Here is a 21464-nt window from a genome sequence, read left to right as displayed (position 1 = left end):
AATTTGGCAGTATGAATTGTTGGATCCTGGTATCTTGTATTCCTACTTATTATCCTGTATCCCATCCCATTGTCCCCGTTTTCGTCCAGGTAACACCAGCAATTTGCGCTGCATTAAGCAGCAAGAGCCCAATGTTTCGCAGTGGCATTTCCTTATCAAGATGCAGGGCTTTCTGTTCCCCGATTCCCGTAATAGCCCAAGTTCTCGGACCCTTTGACGTGGTTAAATGTGTTTACACTCGGAGAGCATTTGTGGGGGAAGCAAACTAGAATAATTAATAACTGTGGAACAGGGAACACAGGTACTCACACTCTGTTCTTGCTGTTGATGTGCAATTGCAATTGTTACCTTTGTTCCATTCTTCTGCGGTGTCTGCACTTTGCGAGGCGTTGAAGTTGCATTGTTTTGGTCCACTCAACTTCTATGAGTGTGAGTGCGAGAGTGAGTGGATGGGTTCCACTCAACTTCCAGTGGATGGAAAAAGTGGGAACTGGAACAACGCCATGTTGTTTCATTCGCTCACTCACTCACTCGCTCACGCTTGCAAAAGTAACGACTTTGTGGGCGGAGCCTAGCTTTTCCCTTTGAGGTAAAGTACGAGGTTTTTTCACTTTTTTAACCGAAAAAAGTGAAGCCAACCGTTTGTTGTTGCTGCTTAATTACCCGACAATTAAGCGGCCGCCACAGTTCTTCATAATTCAGACACAATTAGTAAATAATTAAAGTTGACAATTGTCGCACACAATTGTTAATCTTCATCATCGGCGGCGTTCGGTGCGTTTTTCGCTTTTTGCTTCTCTTTCGGACTTAAGTACACGTCACAACATTAAATAACATTTCATTTCGGGTCCGCACTTTTCACAAGTTCGTAAAAACTTTGAACTTCAATGGGAAAGACACGCATAGTTCAAAATTAAGGTGCTGCCCTATGTATTTTCATTTCGGGCGTGGGAATATCGATTGCCATTAAAAATCATGGTATGCATACTTAAATGAATCATCTACTAACAGCCGAATCTTTTAAACACTTTATTACTTAATGGTAAAATTACTTTACAAGTACTCTAAGTGAATTATGTATATTTCCCGGTCATTTCTTATCTTGCCGTGCCGAGTTTCCTCCATGATGCAATCCCTAATCCAATATGACTTTGCCCGAATTTTATGGCGCTTATTCTCCTTCAGCTGTCGCTCGTTGGCTGCTCTAATTTGCATTTTGCATTATAAAAGCAACCAGCCCAAGAACAAATTAAGGGAAAAACAATTGCTTATACGACATTCGCGTGTTTGGCCCTCCAAAGTTTTCCGCCTCCATTATTTTCGTTGCCAAAAAGAAGCCGCCGCCGTCGCCATGCAGGCGACTCTACGTTGATGGCAAGTCGGCCCAAACTGAAAAACTCACACTCGAAAACGGCTCTGAGTATGTATGATGGATTACAGCAATAATTAATTGCAATTAGCCGACGCCCGACTGGCAAATCTTACCCAACAGTTTTCCTAATTAGCCAATGGTGGTGCTCCACTTATTAGTTGGAGGCTGGGATAAACGGGGGGAACTTAGTTCTATTATTTAGGTCTTTATGGCTCTTTATTATTTAGGTATTATGGCAACGATATAGTCGGAATAGTTAATAGAATTAATAATAAATTTAAGAATTCGAGACCTAACTATTCATAATTCTTATCTTAAACATGTGGCCGAACGACATCCGAATTACTTTACTCGCGTACACCTGCGCTTGTAGGGTATTCCAATAGTCGTTATAACAAATTTGCTGATTAATTCCGGTTTTCTGCTTTAGTTGCCACCTGAGTTAGTCAAAAAAGAGCTTATAAAATTGTCTGTTGGCCAAGACAGACTGGGAAGGGGATCAGTGGGATATGAAGAGATGGATCTAATGAAACATGTTGCCGACAACTCATTTAAATTAGTTATGTAAATAGCATAATTAATAATTAAACGGCAGCCATCGCAACATTAATGTTTATTAATAAGTCTCTGATTAGAGTATTACCAGTGGACTTGTTGTGGCGCCAGTAGAAGGAATTTCATGGGGGAACTTGTAGAGGTTTCGACCAAGAATTATGGGAATTAATGAGCTGAGTTTGAGTGACAGCGCAGCTGACTTTTTAGCCCTCTCATTTTGTCTTCTATAGCGGAAACCGCAAAATATTGACGGTTAAGTCCTATTCGAAAACCCCCGATAGGACCTCAATTTCGGTGTGGATAATTACACAGAAAATTCGACTTCAAGCCAATCATAATTTTCAATTTTTATTTCGCCTCATTTCGTTTCGTTTCGTTTCCCTTTTCCCTTAACCGAAAATTGAGCAGAACCAAGGTAATCCCCTACTTAGAAAGAGATAGATGGTCGAAGACCCTTTTATAAATATTATAAAGATAGAAAATAACTTGCACTGCCCACTTTGGTGAGCGCCTCAGTCCTCTTTTTCCCCTGCTTATATAACTTTTGTGCCGCTTGTCTGTAATTTTCTTGTTGAGAGATTTTCTATGTGAAGGTTGTGCGCGGCGCTATCAAACACAAAAAAAAAAAAACAGCCTTACAATGGCAAATATAATTTGCAGTTATGAGTTTATATAGCTCTGACATTGAGTCGGCTGCAAACCGCCGACTTTCGAGGGGAGCACTTAACTTTTGACAATCGCCGACAGCGAAATTGACAGCGAACAGGAGTTGCAATCGCAGGAACTTTCGAGTGGGCCGAGTTGGGCCTCGTTCGCGCTATTTTGCACACTAAAAGGTGCTAATTGAACTGAAATCGATTGATTATTCACTCGGTATATGTACTCAGTCCATTTGGATGGATATGGAGTAGATGGTCTGATGGTCCGATGGTCGATGGAAGGTGTGGAAAGGGGAGGGTCTGGTGGGAACGCCTTCGCTGACCGACTCTGCGCCATTAAATCGCGACTGTCACTTTAGACCAACTTGATGACACGCATATGGAACCCAGCAGGCCAAGTCGCTGCCCAGACATATCGATAACTGACTGACAGGGCAGTGGAGGGCGGGGCGGGAGGATGGAGTCCCCAACCAAGGGCGGGGGATCGAGGTTGTCGGGGCTGTTGAGGGGGTTTAAGGCAAAAGGCAAAAGGCAGCCCGCAGAGGCGCATAAATTGTCCGCTGCCGCCAAGTGACGTCAGGTCAGTCAGCAGTTGCAGTAGGTGCAAGGATTGCGTGCAAAAATGCACTTCTGTCTCCCATCCCTCCAGCCCCCTCCCTTCCACGACCCCCTTGGTCGTCCTTGTTCGGGCCTCTCGTCGCATCAAAATGCAAATAAAGCATTTCAAATGCCCACAGATAGGGAGAGTGTCTGGACGGAGTCGAGGTAAAAGGGTGACTGGAGCTTCAGGATCAACCGATTCGGAAATTCTGACTCAGAATATGTACTAAAATACATCAAATTTAATATGTAACATGCATGCATAAATTTCTTTTTATAAGTGAGTTATAAGTTTATATATTAAAACTTGAGTGACTGAATTTAATGTAAAGTTATGATCTGCTTACATATTATATCAAAATATATCCTAGGGTATATAGTACTCCGATACCCACCAAAAATGTGTACTTTAAAGAATTCAAGTTCAATTCACCTGAGCGGGAAGAATTGCTCTTATAACGGTTCTGCAGCCTCTTTTCTTCCTTTTAAATCGTTTCTGCAAAACATCAACAGAATAAGAAAAAGATACATCAATTTGGTATCAATTTTGCTTGTGGAAACAATTTAGCTTTTACTTTTTACAGCGAGCGATTTCAACCGATCCTTCAGGGTTATTTCTGCGGCAAATTATAGCGAACTCTGGGTTCGGGGTCTTCAGAACGATGCTCTGGCAGAAAAAGCAAAATTCAACTAAAGTTTACCATTAAATTCCCATTTAGGCTGTCAATCATTTGCGCTAATTTTTCTTGGCGGCTTCAATCCAAACGGAGCCCTCATTTCAGCTCCTCCGCATCTTTTCCTCCGGCTGTCGATGGCTTCCAATGAAGATTAATTTAGTTTTGAAAGGCATCAGAGTTGTGCTTAAGCGGAATTTCAGCATCGCTTTTGTTTCTTGCCGAACCCAGGAACTAAGCAATGCCTGCGATGGCTATCCGATCGAGATACGGATGGTGGGTCCCCAATATACCTCCTTCACACTCGATATGTCGTCCTGTTTGACTAGCACAATTTGCCCGAAACGCTTTACACTTGTCTCCTTAAATCCCCCAGATCCCCCGAAACCGTTGGACATGAGTTAAGGTCAGCTGGCGGCTATGTCGATCGTAATCTGAGCCCGGCGTCGTCGTGATGGGCATGCAAATTCCCCTTTGGCCTTTTGTTTTGGGGGTAATTTGTTAACAAGCCAAGGGAAAAGGGGAATGGGATGAGCATGTGGAAAGGGTGCCAAGATCTGCGATCTAGGGAGAGATAATGTTGGGCTTAATAAATTAAATCTTCAAATTTCAATAGTGAAGAGCACACAAGCTGATGGCATATCTACCTGTTTGTATTATTAAGATCTCCAGATCTCCCATTTGTTCTTTATGTCTATTTAATACTTATTGTAATAAGCAAACCATAAGCAAATCAAATTTAAATACAAAATATGTTGCAATAATTGAGATACAAATAAATAAATAAAAATTACTACTTTATGGTTAGCGCGAAATCTTGAAGGAATATCTGTAGTTCCATTAAGAACGCCATTTTCCCGAGACCCTATAAAAAACGACGCTGAAGATCCCCATAATTGCTCCCCAAACAAAAACAGAGGCTGCGTGAAGGAGGGGGCAGGAGCTGCGGGGACCAATCAGCGGTGGAAAGATCAGAGGCTGAGGCAGCAGCATCGGCAGCCGTCGAAGCATCAATCAAATCAATTATTATCGACAATGGAGAGTTCGTGGAAATTATGTGCGGCTGGGACTGAAAGCGGATTCGGAGCGAGTTGGAGCTGGGAATGGATGTCGATGTGGATGTGGATGTGGATGGGTGTACACAGTTGAAGTAGAAGTTGCAGTTTGACGGAGCCGCGTCTCAACCGTTGGCCGCCATTAATAAGCATCTTTGGTGGCGCATTTGTTATTTGATTGGTAAATTGTGATGCCACAGCCAAGATAATGTCCCCCGGTCGGTCTTAGCCATCCACTCGGTCCCAGACGAATGTAAATGGCTCCAGTAGGTGGCCAAGATGGCCGCCGATCGAGCGGCTGCGGCACGAATGGATCGGGCCAAACGCCAGACGGCTAACAATGCCAAATTACAGGGGAAACATCTGCCACATCGGCCGAAAGAGAAAGAGGCCCCCCAGGCTGAGTTTTGTACGATTCCCGGCCAGGGTTTCCCATCACTTTGTGAGATCCCCTCTAGCAAAAGTACTCTTATAGGAAATATTGGAACTGTAATAATTTCATAACGAAACGCAGAAGTAGTTCAAGCACACTTAGCACAATGACTAAAACTATTACATACATACATAATATTAATACCCTATTTAAAAGCCAAATAGATTATCTTTATCTGTACCAACTTCCGAGTTGATATACCCTTGTCCGCGTGTCCGTCCGTTTATACGCAAACTTCTCCTTCAGTTTTCACGCTATTTAATTGAAATTAAATGAAATTAATTAAATGAAATATTAATGAAATTTTTATATTACAATATTTAGTAGAATTCTTTTCTTATTTTTCAGGATTACGACCCATCCCATATGGTTTAAAGACTTACATTCCGGAGGGAAGAAAGAAAGTTTGTCGTTTTTGAGAAACTGAACAAATGTCGCGGCAAATCCAAACAAACAATTCATCAAAAGCGGCGACAATTAAGCAATGAACTGAAATGAAATTCAAATGAAAAAATTTATAAGCGCCAGTTCGAGTGGAGGGGGGGTGGTGCCAAAAGGGTGGGGGCAAGGAATTGGAAAGGGGCTGGGGAGGTGAGCGATTATGGAAGAAAGAAGCCGACGCTTGATGAGCTTCGTCGCTGCAACTGCGGAAAGATAAATTGACTCGCTGATGTAGGCAAATGCACAGCGATCTGTTGGATCGCTCAGATGCTCTCGCTCGCAACAGGCGGCGACATAAATCATTGTGATTGACAGCTGCTGACCATGATAGTGGATATGGGATGTTGGATGTTGGATGGTGGCTGGTGGATGGCGGGGGTGTGGGATGTGCACTACTACCACTCACTCCTGCTCCCACACGACTGCCCGCAACCAAACTCATTTAAATTCCATTTCAATTGGCCGAAAAAAATAAGCAACAGTAATGGAGCGAATACATTTCACGCGCTAATTACAGGGTGCCATCGGAAGATGAGGACTGGACACAGATCAATCATATGGGGATCTGCGCGGTAATTGAAACAAATGCGCAGATGAACACTGAAATTATTTCATCAACACTGAGCGCCACGAAGATTAACGGGAATATATGGTAAAATGCTGATCGACTACAAAATGATATGTAATATATTCTTGGAATTTTAATGGGAGCCTTTAAACTATAAAATCATGCTAGAAATGAAATCAAGGGTGGTTAAGCCTTGATTCATACATTAAGATATACAATCCCATACAATAATATACAATCAATAAATTTAATTTAATGCCTTAAAATCGGAAATATTGAATATAATTATAAAATTCAGCTGTTCTTACTCCAAAATAAATACAACGATTTTTTTAAATTAATGGGCACAACACTTTAAAGATCAGGAGCAGCTCAAAAGTTGCGGGAGGCATTCCAGAGGCTTGAAGCACGCACACACTCGATCGCCGGTACGTACAAAACTCGAATGAGTAAATTGTGAATAATTTCGTGTTGTCTCATCAATATAAATAAAATATTTATTAACAATTTGTTAAGAGCTATAAATCGCACTCAGCAGCAGCTTTCGGCCGTTGCGAAAGTCAAATACAGCGAACCGAAAAACACACAGGGATGTGGCAGGGCTCCCCCAGAGTTTGGGCTCGAATCGGAGCGTTTTCGGAAAGTCGCCGAGTCTCTCGCCAGGATCGGGATCTGCAGGCATCCGCGGGTAACCGTGGGGACATGTGGGGAGAACTGGGGACCTGTGCCCCAGCTGCGGGGGACCTCCTGTGGCGAGGGCGGCGACGGCGGCAGCCTGGGCATATTAATTGTACGCTTGTTCAGCAAGCGGCGACTGCGTCCGGATCGAATCCAGTGCCACAGATCGGCCAAATCGTACAGATTGTACTGATCCTCCATATGGGACGCTATGCCTCTGCTGTTGGTGTCTGGCCAAATTGCTGCTATTTATGTTGGTAACTACCGTATAAACTTAGCAACAACAACACATGCACACGAGACATCGGTGGAACACGGCAAACGCTGAAATCAATATGTTCGCTAATAAATTGTCCCACAATATTCATTAAATTAAAAAAGTAACGAAAAGTGTTGTAGCAGCCGCTGGCGGACAGGAGCGCAGCTGAGAGGGTCTGAAAAAGCATTTAATTTTATAATTTAATTTAAAGCTAGAAATATTTTTAGTTATTTCTTATATTTCACTTTGTTGTTATTTCAGTATAATATGGCAAAAAAATGATCTTACCAAGTAAAACATATCTTGTATCTAATCTAAAAAATAAGTAGAATAAATGGAATAATATTTAACTATGGTTTAATTGTATCTTGAAGAGATTTTTTAAAAAAGGAGTATAAATTGGCAAGAGTATATTAATGAAAAATGATTGTAGTATATACCCACGATTCAATATTAATAAATCCGCTCCTGGATCCTCGGAGGGCAAAAATTTATTTTTAATTACGCAGCCCCAAACATGACACAAACAGCGACCGCCACATTCTGATGCCAATACCCAGAACGATGCCGATTCTATTCACGAATCCGAGCTTCAATCCTATAGCCTGCAGCCTGTGGCCTGCAAATCTGGAGACCGAGGACGCGGCTGGAGATGAGACTGCGCCTGGACAAGAAGATTGCGGATGGGGACAGGGCAGGGGGAGCGGGACTGGCGCTTGGAATGCACTGCTGACTTTGGTGCTGACTCCTCGGCCTGAACTGTGCAAAATTATGACATGAACATGAACGAAGTCCACATAATGATGTTATACAATACGCCATCTTAGCGTAAACAAGGCGAAAAGCCGCGCCAGTGTCCCAGGCGCAACTCCACTGGGGACTGGCGCTTGTTGGCCCGGCAATCGTAATCCCATCCCATCCGCTCCCACTCCAATCCAAGAGCATTACCAATCCCACTGTTCGGAGGCACAGGACATGTGTTGAGTATTTGTTGTTTGCGATGCCCTTAGCACTGCGAATGGGCATCTGAGCTCGGCTTACACACACACTTTGTACACATGTTCGGGCTGTAGATCAATCTTTACCAAGTTGGCTAATGTGCACACAATTAGATTAAGTAGTATTCAAATTGCTGATAATCAAAATCATTAAGCATATCTAATTAACTGTTATGAAGATAGCAAAATGGCACAGTTAAAAACCTAAAGTGAAAGGCATCCGAAACTAAACTTTATTGCATAATTAACCGAGAAATCTTGGTAAGATTCGGTATAAGAAAAAAAAAACATAAAGAAGATGGTTTAAATTGGTTAACGTTTGGAATAATGTAGAGTATAGAATATTCGTTATTGAAGTTCCCAACATTGCTTTCTTCTTGCCCAGAAGCTGTTGTCAAGCTTTGAAGGCGCAGCTTTCGAGGGACAACAGGTTCCTGCAGCCAATGGATTTGTGTTTTTATACTTTTTTGATACCATTCTCTGAAAACTTATGGATTTTGGCACAAATATTTGTCGAAGAGTGTGATTTATGGCCAACAGATTCGAGCTCAAACTAGAGGTTAATGGCTGCAGTCCATGCTCATGCGAATCTTAGGAATGTAACCCAGTTTTGCTAAGGGGTTTCCGCTTTAATGATATGAAAACCGAAAGTCCCAAGAGGAAGAGCCCACCTGTTCGTGTGGGCTTCACTGTACGGGTGAGCGTGGACGGTTTGGCCTTAGATACTTTTTCCGTAATACATAATGCTGGGGGTTCTTGACTGCCATTAAGCTAAATATAGCAATTACAAGCCAATTGCGAATCACAAATGCCATTGAAAATGCATTCAACAAAAGGAAAGATCGCAGGGCGAAGGGCGGGTGGCGGTGGGGTAGGGCTTACACTCCATGAATATACATGTGTACGTGTCGGCCAATGCATTCGAGAACGTTGGTGTGCGTGAGTAATTGGCAACAACCGCAATATTCTGTCATTTGCTTCGAAATCAACGCAACAAACTAACGTTAAAAGGTTCTGTTTGAAAAGGGGGGATCCTAACCCCCCATCTACTTCTCAAACTCCCCCCTGGTGACCCCTTTACATTGCAACGCAATGACAATGGCAACCTTCACACAGAAAATCGTTCATTAAGAAAATTATGGAGCTGTTATATGAAAATAAATGGGGGCAGGTCGCCGCGTATGTTATATGATGCGAAAGTGCTGGAAGCAAAACAGAAGATAGAAGATGATTCAAACTGCTAAGTTGCAAGATGGGAATTATGAAGGAATTGTCTTCAGGCCTGTGAAATCAAAAGTAATTTGCACTCTAAATATGGGTTGTGTAGAATCCATCAAATTTAAAAAGCAATTCAGGGGCTTTAGAAAAATTTATGTGATGTAAAATAACTCACAAAAGCAGTAATATAACCCCAACTTTCCTAACTTTAATCCTTTAAATGTTCATATAAAGTAAAAGTATATACTGTAATAAGTTTTCATTTATATCTTTAGTATCTGTTATAAACGTAGAATACAGAATTAAAAATGATTTATTTTTTATCGTTCGCGATACCTATAAAATACTAAATAGAAAACTTTTCGACGAATTTGCTCCAATTGCTGTGGTATAATTGAACTATTAAATCACCACAATCACTGCACTTTATCTCTTATCAATTGGAAACATTCATTCGCATGTTATCCAATCGAAAAATCAAATGCCTCGCATGAAAGACCCATGACTGCAGCAGTCGCAGTCTCACTCAAATTGCCACTCAAATCCGAAAGCGAGTGGAAGTGAGCCACTGGAATCTGGAATATGGGTGGAGACACCTCGTTGCCTCTCGCTCTGGGCCGTATATCCATCTCGTTCTCGCGGAGACAAGGAATCTCAGTCACAGCAGGCGGTGGCAGCAACAACAAAAGGCAAGGCGTCGCCCTGGGCAACAACAAAAACAACAAGAAAAAACCAAAAATCAACCACGACAATTTATGAAACACAAAAGTGGAGGGAAGCAACAAACAACAAAAAAAAAATCAGAAAAGCAAACTTAAATGGCGACGACGACGAAGTGGCGGCACTGATTTTGAACAACAGAAGGGGTTGAGCCCACAAAGGGGTAGGGGTTTTCAGGGAGAAGGAGCTTGGAAGGGACAGGACAAGAGTGGCAATGGCTGCGGGCACACACAGGATAATAAATAATTGCCGACATCGGCAGGAGACTTCGCTCAGAACGCTGGCAACATAATTTTTGCAGCCCAAGCCTGTCAATGTACCTTCGCATCCGAGAGATGCACATGTTAGGCCCCTCGAGGTGCTTCCGCCCCAGACACTGGAAGAAATGTCGTGATCTATTCTATTTATTTGAACTTATCATAATCTATAAGGCTAAAGTCGCATAGTTGTTGATTCTAAAATCTCTAGCTAATTTGTATCGAATTAAGATTGGTTTCTTTTTCAAAAGAATACTTAGCAGCATACCTTTTTAAAAAAGTATTTTTTTCGGTTTTAGTTTTCCTTTAGTGCACCTGAGCCGCTCAGCCATGTGCTGGATACGTAGAAAGTTAATCCTGGATAAGCGACGACTTTGACACTGACAGGAGGATCAGGGCCAGGAATACAGGGATACGGACAGAGGACCGACAAACAGCTGGCCAAGTGGCCAATTTCATTTTCAGTCATAATTCCCAGGGGCGGTGTGGGAAATGCGGTTGCAAGGTCACCCGACGCTTCTAGGCTAGACGATTGCAATTGCAGCAGCACCACCACTCCAGTTGCGTGATCCGGGTAATTATCCTACCCAGAGCAATCGATCCATCGATCGATCGAACGATTGATCTGCACAGGCAGCAGATCGTGACATTTGATGGACATTTGCCGCCGCTGCCGTTTTCTGTTTGCCGTTTTCAGTTGCATTTCACATTGCGCCGGAGTGGATTCTGGTCAGTTGGGGTCTACTAATCAAATAGCCTGGGAGATCCAGACTTGGGCCTCCGCCCCACTGCAATCTGCTCGTACAGCCTTCAATCAACTCATTAGAATCTCAATTCCACAAGCTGACAACACAGCAAATTGCCATTGACGTTGCAATTGTGAAATCAGAAGCGTTTCAATGTTTAAATGAGACAATTTGTAGGCGCTTAAATGGTTGCAATGGAAAACTGTTGTAGATTATATTAAACAAGAATGAATACAATGTTGTACAGTGTATAAACTTCGAGGTCAGGCTACATCTTATCTAACAACCGAAGATTACTAATAGATAGTTTTTTATTAAGGATGCTACAGGCCATTAGTATATGTTGGCATCTAAATTATAAATATTTAATAATGGAAGGATGGAAATAAAAAAAATATTGCAATCACCGAATTGTGATAGGCCCCGGCGAGATTCGAACTCACGATCTCCTGTTTACTAGACAGGCGCTTTAACCAACTAAGCCACGGCGCCCATATGTTTTTCATTTTTCAGAAGTACTTTATGAGGTACCATATCTTAAAAAGTATAGCACTATTCATGATTTCTACTTAAGATAATTAAATGTTGTCCATAGATACTTCCAAACTTTAACAAGCTTTGTGATAATAGATGATACAGCAACGGAAATAGATACTTACAACTTCCACTTAAAATATTGCCCTGACGCGATTTCAAAATGTTGATAAGGGCGAATCTAATCTAAATATATTATCATCTATATTTAGATACAATAACTTATTACTTATATGCATAAGTTTATTGGAAAAGTATTTGTTAGGCGCTTTTTAAAGAACTAAACAAAGAACGAAGTTCTCTTGAATGTTTTGGACTTTTTCTTTAATGTTGATTTACATGAATTACGTGATTTTACAACATCGGTCAAGTACGGAGAAATAAAATTGCTAATGCTGATCTCAAATTCATCGGAATTTATGCACACCTCCATATGTTTTGCTTGCACCTTTTTACTTTTACTTTATATCGTCGTAAAACCACAGCGAATCAAAATTTCATTTGCTTGTACGAGTTCGAGAATATTTATTCAAAAACGTAAGGATATTTGGGGCAAGTACAGTGAAACGGCCTATGAAAGGTAACGATTAATTGTTAAATGAAAAACTTAAAACTTAATAAATTGCATAGAACTAGCCAAGAAATGCATCTATATAGAACGAATTAGTGGTTGCATTTCAGAACGAAATGGGTTTTGAATGGGCTCCACTGCTCATGAGCATGCTCGTGTTTATTTGCGCAGGGTAACAATTTGAAATTTGGCTCAGGCTGCAATTTGGCGGCGTGTTTTGCATATTATCAGCTAATTTCCTTCCGAGATAAGCACTCTTTCTCCTAAACTCGCTGCCCCACCATGAGTATAATTTATGCCCCACAGTTCTCCATCTTCTGGCCGCATTTCGAGTGAGTGCCAACAATGAAATTGCTCGCTGGTTCTGTGCAACAAAAAATATTTATGCAAATCAAGCTGCGCTTTGTTGCAGCTCCTCCAGCCATATTTTATTGCATTTTCAAATATAATTGCGCCTCGCGTTGGGCATGAATATGGACATGGACATGGGCGCATATTTCCACTTGGAGCAGCTTTGCACCGGCGATTTAATCTCGTTTAATTGCTGCGACTAAGTGCGGATATGTCGGCCAGAAGGGGGATTACTTGCAGTCAGCTGCCGGCAATCGAAATTGCATCAATGTCAAGCATGTGGAGCGGCTTTCGAGGCACAAAAACACGCCGGGTTGCACCAAATGATGGCCTGCTGCACACCTTGTCCCTGTGCTCCTCGCTCCGTGCCCCTGCCCCAAAGATTTTCCGCATTAATATTGCAATTTTATGAAAACAAGAACATCGCTCGCCGAAAGGGCCGCGTCTCCCAGTCGCCGGACTCAATTGCACCTGCCCATTTAGCGCACGCCGCGCTAGTGACAAGTCATTTTGAATATTCCTGTCCAGGGTCCGCTTGAAAAGGATACTTTCGAAGGATAATGCGAGCAAGCACTTGCCTTGAGAAGACTAGCCAATACTCTTTTGAAAGTGGGTGTAAAATAATATGGCTATTTTAATCGTGATTATAATCTTTACCATTGTTCATATATATACCATGCAATACCTGATTTAAAAAGGTAAAACTATTTAACATCTAAATCCTAAAGTTTATTATTAAAAAGATATGGTGGGATGTATCCATATTCTTAGTAGCAACTCCATTATGAAAGTTTATTTGGATGTAACTCTTGATCATGTTCATACCTATAAAATACGACCTACCTTTCAGTTTCCCCCATCGAAATAGAGTATTTCGAGTGTTTTTATAATTGCAATGTAATATGTAGTTAATTTCTCCCCAGGGGTGGCTTTTTAAACTTGGTAACGCTGCCTAGATCAAGTGGCCCTTGCGGCAAAGTGCCTGCCCACTTGGCTCGAAATTAATAACGTTATTTTCGCATTAGGAAGCAGCCATGACACGGGCAGTTATGAGCATTTCGCGTAATTACGCTAATTATAGTATTCATTTTCCCCCCCACTCCAGCGGCTCTTGAGTACTGGCGATTTTGACAACCCCGACGATCGATGGCATCGAGGGCGATTAGCCAGCCACTTGAAGATACGCGTCGACCAAGTTGTTGCCCCAAGTTGTTGCAACTTGAGTTCAGGTTGCAATTTCAAAAGCGATTATGCTAATTGACCCAGTGAGCAGTGGCTCTTTGTAAAGGGACTCTTATCCAGCGACAGGGCGCAATTTTATGCAATTAATGCCGCAAATTCGGTGTACTTTTTTGTAGCCGAAATGTCATCTAAAATGGACACCCTACGAGCTGCTTGCTCCATATAAAAAATGTAGGGCCTCGGCCAAATTTGCATGGCAACAAAATATAGAGTACAATAAATATTTAAATTTCATTGCGCCCCTCGGCCAACATCCATCAGCGAAATGAACAGCGAGACCGGGCGAAAAAAGTGAAAGAAATAAAACTTAAAAGCGTTAAATTTACGAGGTCTGCACAAAGTGCTCGACACATTTACGGGCCAAACATGGCCGGGCCAACTCTACGATTGGTCTTCTCTTTTGGAAACTCAAGTCGGTTTTTCATTTTCTTTCTGGTTTTGTGCGAGAGGGCGGAAGGGGGGATTCGCTTCCATTTCGCATGCGCGCGCATTTAAATTCACTTCCGTTTTTGCCGCAAATTATTGTGACTGTGTGTGTGTGTGTGTCTGGCTTTGAGTGCTTTGTGGGCTGCCATAAATTCATAACTTTGTGGAAAATCATAAAAACAGAATTTATGGCTTAATTATATATGTACACTCCTCGTGAGCGAGGAAAGAAGAGCCAAGTGCGCAGTTGGCCTCAACTTGGCCATTTCATTTTCTGCATTTCACGCTGATGATTAAGTGCCGCACACCCTCACAGTCGCCTATGCCAATACGTACTAATACAATTGCATGCACAGCACACTAAAAATTTAAAATCAGCTTACTAATGTTAAAATTATTGAAATAACCATCTTATAACGTTTTTTCAACAAACTAGCGTTCAGAATGCAAAGTTCAACATTTATAGAAAAACGTATAAGCCTTTTATCGTTATCGTTTAAACAACCTTTCCCTTGTAATTCCCAAATGGTTTTAGCCACAAAATGCAGGAGATATTTCTCTAAGTGTGAGAGCGCGGATTTTTCGCTAGCATTTATGCTTAAATGCGCTGCAATTGTTCTTAAAACGCTGCCAACCTGCACGCGATGATGGAAAACCTCAACGATTTCCATTTTATTCTGTCCGTTGTTTTTCTTGTTTTGACTGCGGCGGCTGTTGCTCATAACTTAGAATTACGTGCAGCATTTTCTTTTGTTTCTTATTGATTTTTCGTTTTTTTTTTTTCTTTTTATTTTTGCACTGAGGCGTAAAAACAAAAAAATTGGGTTAAGCTGTTTTGCATTTGCAGCGAGTACACACGCGCCCAGATAGACGATTCCCACGATTCTTTCAGCCTCGCAGATTGGAGATGGCCTGCAGGAGGAGCCGGAGAAGCAGGAGGAACAGGACCTGCAGACAGTTTGTCTATAAAGTTCTCCCCCGACCAGAAAATGAGAACCTCTTGCATAAAGCCAATTAAATTAAGAAATCTGATGCAGTCCGACGACAACAACACCAGCAGCCGCAAAACAACGACACATGGAATGAACAAAAAAATCGAAAAGAAATAAAATGATGCAGAAACGTGAATCACAGAGGAATCTCACTCCCACCTCAAGTCCAGCATTTCAGCTCCATCCGTCTCTGTTGCTCCGTGCGGATGAGCCTGGCAATTGGTATTTTACAACAAACAGAGCTCGCGTTCAGCTTATTTAACATAAATCGAATGGCTACTGAAATACACCCAGTCAGCCAGTCAGTTTGCCAGTCAGTTAGCCAGTCAGTTAGCCAGTCGTCTTATCTCCTGACTTTGACTGCAGTTCTCCTGGCTGCTGGGATGTGTGTGATGCACTGCACCCGAAGAAAAGAGGTGGCCAATGCCGAAAACAAGTATACGCCACGTTGGAGGGCGGTAAAGAAAATATAACAAATCATGAAACATATAAATCAAATAAAATTTTAGACATAAAACAAATCGGTTATATTTAATTTATATATTATATTTATATAATTAAATACAAGATTTTTATAAAATATGACATTATTACATTTTCTGAAACGAATATAACACATTACCGAAAGTATAGTATTGTGACACGTTTTCTAAAGTTATTTATTGAATAGTTATTACTTCCTTGTAAGTTACAAATTTTAACTTTGTATTAAGGCAATATTTATAGATTTTAATAGACAATGACTTGTTCTAAGCTTCATGATATATGTAAAATACTAAATTTTTCCATGTGTTTCGGTGCGCTGAGCGAATTTCATTGAGTAAAGGCAAATGCAAAGGTAAAGCAAACGACCTTTAGAAAAATTGTTGAAGTCCGAGGAGTTGTTTGTGTCTTTTGCAGACAAATCACGACCCGCGGAGGAAGCCAGCCGGCCATCTAGTTGTAGGGGACGGTCAAGAGGGGATTGCAACCGATTTCACACCTCCTCCACACAGAAAAAAACCAAAAAAATAAAGTAAGACGGACTGACCCAACTAATAAGAGTCAGCTTCACAAAAAAGAAAAAAAGAGGAGAAAACAGCAACTGCAACACCTCTCAACGGCGACAACAACAACATGGCATAATAAATAAAAGCCAAGTAGCTGCTGCTGCCTCGGAGTCTGGGTCTGCATTTGGTCTGCCTGGTCTTTTGGAGTTCGGTTGGGAGTATGGCCTGGAGTCCGGACTCCACTCCAGCCCAGCCACAGCGGAGAGTCTGCTGGGCCCTGTGATTTTCACAAGTTGATATCGCAAACACAAAATGTTAATGAGCAATTTCGAGATGGTGCGAAGTGATTTCATTATTTAAACTTTTTTTTGGTTTGCTTAGTTTTTGCCTTTTCCTCGCTGTCTTTGTCTCCGGGATTGGACAGAGGCTGGGGGTTTCTTTTTTCGGGCTTTGGGCTTTGGGTAAGACTTTTATTACGGCTGCTCCATTGGGTAATGAAAGCGAAATAATTTTAATTGGCACTGGCTGGCAGCACTTTTATTTTGGACTCTTTCGATGCCAAATTAATTATTTCCTGTCAAATTAGTTTTGAGTTTCGGCATAAATTACGAGCGGCTCGCTATGAATATGCATTGCACTCAGGTTTCCCTATCGCCGCCAAATGTCACCTGTCGTGCGATGTCGCGTTGGGTTACTTCAAAACATTGTTCCGCCGCATAAATTAAGGCCAGCAACGTTGATTAATTGGGTCGCGTTTGATGATTAAAACATAAATTGCAATGGATGCAGTAAACGTGGCCGCGGATACTGCGACTACGTGTGCCCAGGACGAGCAAAGTGTAAGCCAGGATATGGAAAGGAGCCGGTGTTAGGGTTGCCTGGCACTAAAATTACACTTAATTAAACAACAACCCATTAAGGATCCACATCGTGACGAGCCCCTCGCGCAAAAGTGAGTGGAGAAGGGCGCTCAAAGGGTTGGAGTATTCGAGGAATTTTATATGGGGACTATCAACTTATTCAGGGTCTGGCCACAAAATTAATCAGGATGTCAGAAAAAATTGTAAAGGCTCGTAATTCCAAAAAAGACTTGGCAAAGCTATCACACACATCTTTTGGATCATCTAATGGCTCAAGAATATCAATCATATTAATCAGTATAAATATTATTCAATGTATATAAAAACTCTGTTATTTTAGTAACCCAGCAAATTCAGTCACAAAATGTTACAATACCTGCTGGTTTGCTTCGTTCTGCTCTTCAGACGCCGCACCGAAGGCAGCCTGTGTGCCACAAAGTTCATAGTGCGCGTGCCTCGCGACAAGGACATTGGCTTGATCTTCGGTGAGTTGCAATTGCGATTCGCTATGATCCTCCGATTGAGAATCAGATTCCAACAGATCTGACCGTCACCAATCGCATCAGGAGTGACAAAAGGGAGACGCTGGACTTCAATGTCGTCTCGAATGGGGAATGCACTGTGAACACGACCCATGGGGAGCAGGTGCACGGGATGGGAAGGATCTATGGCGGGGATTTCGGTTCCGTCGAACCGGGCAAGAGTGAAACTGTCTCCCTGGTCTGGCCCACTGTGGTAGGTACAAAGTTCATTGATTCTTATAGATTTACACTTGCATATTGACATATTGGCACATGATATTGCACATTCCACATTTGCTCACAGTCTCTGTACAATCGAGTGGGCAGCTGCCCCATTCTGATCTCAGCCACGAGTGCCCACGCTACGGATGCAGTGGCAACCGCAAGGCAGCTGCTGCACTTCGACACCCGCTTCGAGACACTGGATCCGCAGACCAACAAGCTGCGCCGGCGGAAGGATTACAAGAACTGCCGCAACTGGGACAAGGATTACCTGCGCAACTGCACACCGCTGAACTGCGAGGAGCGATACTTTGGGAAACGTAGCTATTTCAACAAGGAAACGGAACAGTGCGAATCGGTAACTGATTGCTCGGGTCCAGGCGAGTACTATGACATCTTCAGCAACGAGCGCGTCGATCCTGGCAATTTCGTGTCCGAGGAGGAGCTGGACCTCATTAAGCAAGGGAAGTTCGACTTCAATTTTTTGGATTTGCGGGGGCCACCATCGGTAAATATTCTTACTACCAATAACTGTATTTCTTTTTACCTTTTGTAAAACATTGTAAATCTGCGTGGCGCCATCTCACGTATTTGGCTTGAAACTCGTACACTGCTTGCATCGCAACAATGCGGTCAAGCAGTGCGTGCGTGTGTACATTTTGTTGTTGAGACACCACTAAACTAAGGTCTTGCCACATGCGTGGACATGGCGCCGTGGCTTAGTTGGTTAAAGCGCCTGTCTAGTAAACAGGAGATCGTGAGTTCGAATCTCGCCGGGGCCTATTGGAACACGATTTGAGTGTGCCAGTAATATTTTTTCTATTATATTTTCTATTTCTATTAATCTTTTATTTTCATATATCATTCCAAACTAAACTTACTATACTTTCTTAATTCACGTTTTAGCTGCATGAGCAAAAAGCCAACAAGGCGCTTCCTTACAAGAAAAATAACAGGAAACTAACCAGACCAACAAGGCACTTTGTCCATTCCAAGCATGAGAAGTCAGATGATTGCGACAATTCGCGTAAGCTAACCCTGGCCGACTTTAACGACTGCTTTCAGCATTTGCAGGATGGTCAGCCCAGGCCGCTCGTAGTTGAACCCACAATCGAGAAGAAAATCAAGAAAAAGTCGCCATTCGAGGTGCCCATGCTAACACAGCTCTATTACGACTGGTATCTTCCTTTAAGGAGCGATAACTGGGGCGAAGACGGAAAAATCGGTGCCATAGGTGATCCCAGTCCACAAAATGTATCATCGGGATCGGAACCCCTCATCACGTGGATCGGCAAGCTGGATTGGAGGGGCTGGTTGTTCCTGATTCTCAGAGGAAGCTTTTTCGTGAGTTTGTGATGTCGGTGCACAAACAATGTAAATTGATATTATACAATTATTGCAGATCTTATTGCTAATTGTGTTTCAGGTTTTCGCCACTCTGACGGCCTATTTTATAGTGTGCCTATTTGTCTATGGATTCATGGAACTGTATGGCTTTTGGACTAGTGACGATGCACCCGAGATTTTTATGTTAGACTCCAGTTCTCAATCCACAGCCTTTAATCTCGTGACCACAGAAAGTTTGATGTCACATCGATAACCGAGATTTAAGAACTTTAAATGTGATATTATGGTCTTTTTATAAAAAATTTAATTGAATATTAATGCATTGTTAAAATGTTACACAATAAAGTAAAATAAACGTAATATCTAGTCAAAAGAAAAGAAATCGAGTTTTTGTGTAGGGAATACCCTTATCAAATAAAAAGCAGTGTTGCAAGTCGAACTTTCATCACACAAACAAAAACCATTCACTTATAATTCCTCGGTAAATCTTTTTAGTTTATTTAATTTAATTTAACCGGCTTGGAGTAAAAATGGGAACCGAGGAGGAGCTGCTGTTCCGCAACTTCCAGCGCCTAAAGAGATACATCTTCGACGACGAGAAGGTGTCCACCACCACATCCCGCGAGCAGGTGAGTAAGCCCCAAATGTCGGCCAGGAAAAGATAAGAACCGATGAATACTTGCAGCAAAAGACGGAGAGCTCGGTGGAGAAATGCTTCGACCGCTTTGAGCAGATGATGTTCACCGACCCGCGCCTCACCCAGATCTTCCGGCTGGAGCACCAGTACTACATGGACGCGATGCTAAGGCGGCTGCCCTCCAATTACGAATGCCTGGACAGCAGTCGTGCGTGGTGCGTTTACTGGATCCTGCAGGCGGCCCAGCTACTTAGCTTTAACTTCGACGACCAGACATTGGACCACGTGGTCCAGTTTCTAAGCAAGTGCGTCTTTGGGGGATATTTCTCTAATAGGCATCCTTAATGCTGCAGTCACTCTTTCATAGATGCCGTACGCCGACTGGGGGTTTTGGAGGAGGACCTGGACAGTATGCCCATCTGGCGCCCACCTATGCAGCAGTGAACAGTCTGTGCATCATCGGAAGCGAGCAGGCGTACCGTGCCATCGACCGACCGACTTTGGTCCAGTTCCTCTTTAGTGTGCGTGACTCGGACGGCTCCTTCCGGCTCCACGTGGATGGTGAGACGGATGTGCGTGGCGCCTACTGCGCCATCTCCTGCGCAAAGCTGCTAAATCTTCCCGAGCCAGTGATCAAGGAGCTGTTTGCCGGCACTGGCGACTGGATAGCACAGTGTCAGACATACGAGGGTGGATTTGGCGGAGCCCCTGGTCTAGAGGCCCATGGTGGATACACCTTCTGCGGAATCGCTGGCTTGGCGCTGCTCAACGAGGCTGATAAGTGTGACAGGCAGGCTCTGCTCAAGTGGACACTGCGCCGTCAGATGCGCTACGAAGGCGGCTTCCAAGGCAGGACCAACAAACTGGTTGATGGCTGCTACTCCTTCTGGGTAGGCGCCACCATTCCCATTACGCAGGCTACGCTATCCGGCGTCGACAAGCAAATGGAGCACACCCTTTTCGATGTTGAGGCCCTGCAGGAGTATATCCTGCTCTGCTGCCAAAAGCAGAGCGGCGGGCTTATCGACAAACCCGGAAAGTAAGGGATTAACACCAACTTTGTGATGTTTTTTGATGTGAAACCCATTTTTTCAGACCGCAGGATCTCTACCACACCTGCTATACCCTCAGTGGCGTTTCCATTGCCCAGCACTCGGAGTGCGCCAATAGCCCCCAGGTTCTGGGCGACACCATTAACGAGCTACTGCCCACCCACCCACTGTTTAACGTCCCACCAAAGTCCGTTGCAGCTGCCAGGAGCCACTTCAGCAATTCCAATGACACAGAGTTCTCGGGAAAGGACAGTCCCAGCAAGGAGGACAGTCCCAGCAAGGAGGAGAGTTAAGGCTTCAGGATAGGAGGAGGCTGCTCAATGAGGAGCTTTCGTTGGATTGTGGTTTACCTTTAAAGATCTAAATTTGCTTTAATAAATTAATCTTTGAAATATTGTATTTTTCGCTTCTTGTATGAATGTTTAAAGTTTTCTAAACAATATTTATGTCAGATATTTTCGAAATAAAATTATTATGTTTTCAAATA

The 21464-nt window shown here is 42.8% G+C and overlaps 2 protein-coding genes and 2 non-coding genes across 5 annotated transcripts; 3 read left to right on the top strand and 1 right to left on the bottom strand.

Moving 5' to 3' along the window:
- Positions 1–11651: 11651 nt before the first annotated feature.
- Trnat-agu lies at positions 11652–11725 on the bottom strand. Its single transcript has one exon. It is a non-coding gene; the product is annotated as a tRNA-Thr (tRNA).
- Positions 11726–17553: 5828 nt separating this feature from the next.
- On the top strand, positions 17554–19569 carry LOC6616887. Of its 2 annotated transcripts, none has more exons than XM_032721646.1 (5): positions 17554–17683; positions 17740–17933; positions 18024–18449; positions 18848–19315; positions 19368–19455. In XM_032721646.1, the coding sequence occupies exons 1-4, from the start codon at positions 17563–17565 to the stop codon at positions 19295–19297; spliced, it is 1191 nt and encodes a 396-aa protein (XP_032577537.1). In that variant the 5' UTR covers positions 17554–17562; the 3' UTR covers positions 19298–19315; positions 19368–19455. The 2 variants fall into 2 exon arrangements, with proteins under 2 accessions (XP_032577537.1, XP_032577538.1); XM_032721647.1 differs by having other exon boundaries at positions 17563–17683; positions 18848–19285; positions 19344–19569.
- Trnat-agu lies at positions 18650–18723 on the top strand. Its single transcript has one exon. It is a non-coding gene; the product is annotated as a tRNA-Thr (tRNA).
- A 150-nt stretch (positions 19570–19719) lies between the features above and the next one.
- On the top strand, positions 19720–21376 carry LOC6616886 (protein farnesyltransferase subunit beta). Its single transcript, XM_002041186.2, has 4 exons — positions 19720–19917; positions 19974–20230; positions 20293–20964; positions 21021–21376. Exons 1-4 carry the CDS (start codon positions 19819–19821, stop codon positions 21268–21270), a joined length of 1278 nt encoding a protein of 425 aa, XP_002041222.1. The 5' UTR covers positions 19720–19818; the 3' UTR covers positions 21271–21376.
- The last annotated feature ends 88 nt before the right edge of the window (positions 21377–21464 follow it).

The sequence above is a fragment of the Drosophila sechellia genome, chromosome 3R (genome assembly GCF_004382195.2).
Source record: "Drosophila sechellia strain sech25 chromosome 3R, ASM438219v1, whole genome shotgun sequence".
NCBI classification, from domain to species: Eukaryota; Metazoa; Arthropoda; class Insecta; order Diptera; family Drosophilidae; genus Drosophila; species Drosophila sechellia.
Note: the sequence above shows the minus strand (reverse complement) of the source record. Positions and strands in the feature narration are given on the sequence as shown.

Excerpts from the sequence above, each read along its gene's own strand:
- LOC6616887 (XM_032721647.1), top strand. The coding sequence starts at position 17,563 with ATGTTACAATACCTGCTGGTTTGCTTCGTTCTGCTCTTCAGACGCCGC. Across the intron at positions 17,934-18,023 it reads CCCTGGTCTGGCCCACTGTG|TCTCTGTACAATCGAGTGGG; the intron begins GTAGGTACAAAG and ends ATTTGCTCACAG. Across the intron at positions 18,450-18,847 it reads ATTTGCGGGGGCCACCATCG|CTGCATGAGCAAAAAGCCAA; the intron begins GTAAATATTCTT and ends TTCACGTTTTAG.
- LOC6616886 (XM_002041186.2), top strand. The coding sequence starts at position 19,819 with ATGGGAACCGAGGAGGAGCTGCTGTTCCGCAACTTCCAGCGCCTAAAG. Across the intron at positions 20,231-20,292 it reads GTGGTCCAGTTTCTAAGCAA|ATGCCGTACGCCGACTGGGG; the intron begins GTGCGTCTTTGG and ends ACTCTTTCATAG. Across the intron at positions 20,965-21,020 it reads CTTATCGACAAACCCGGAAA|ACCGCAGGATCTCTACCACA; the intron begins GTAAGGGATTAA and ends CCATTTTTTCAG.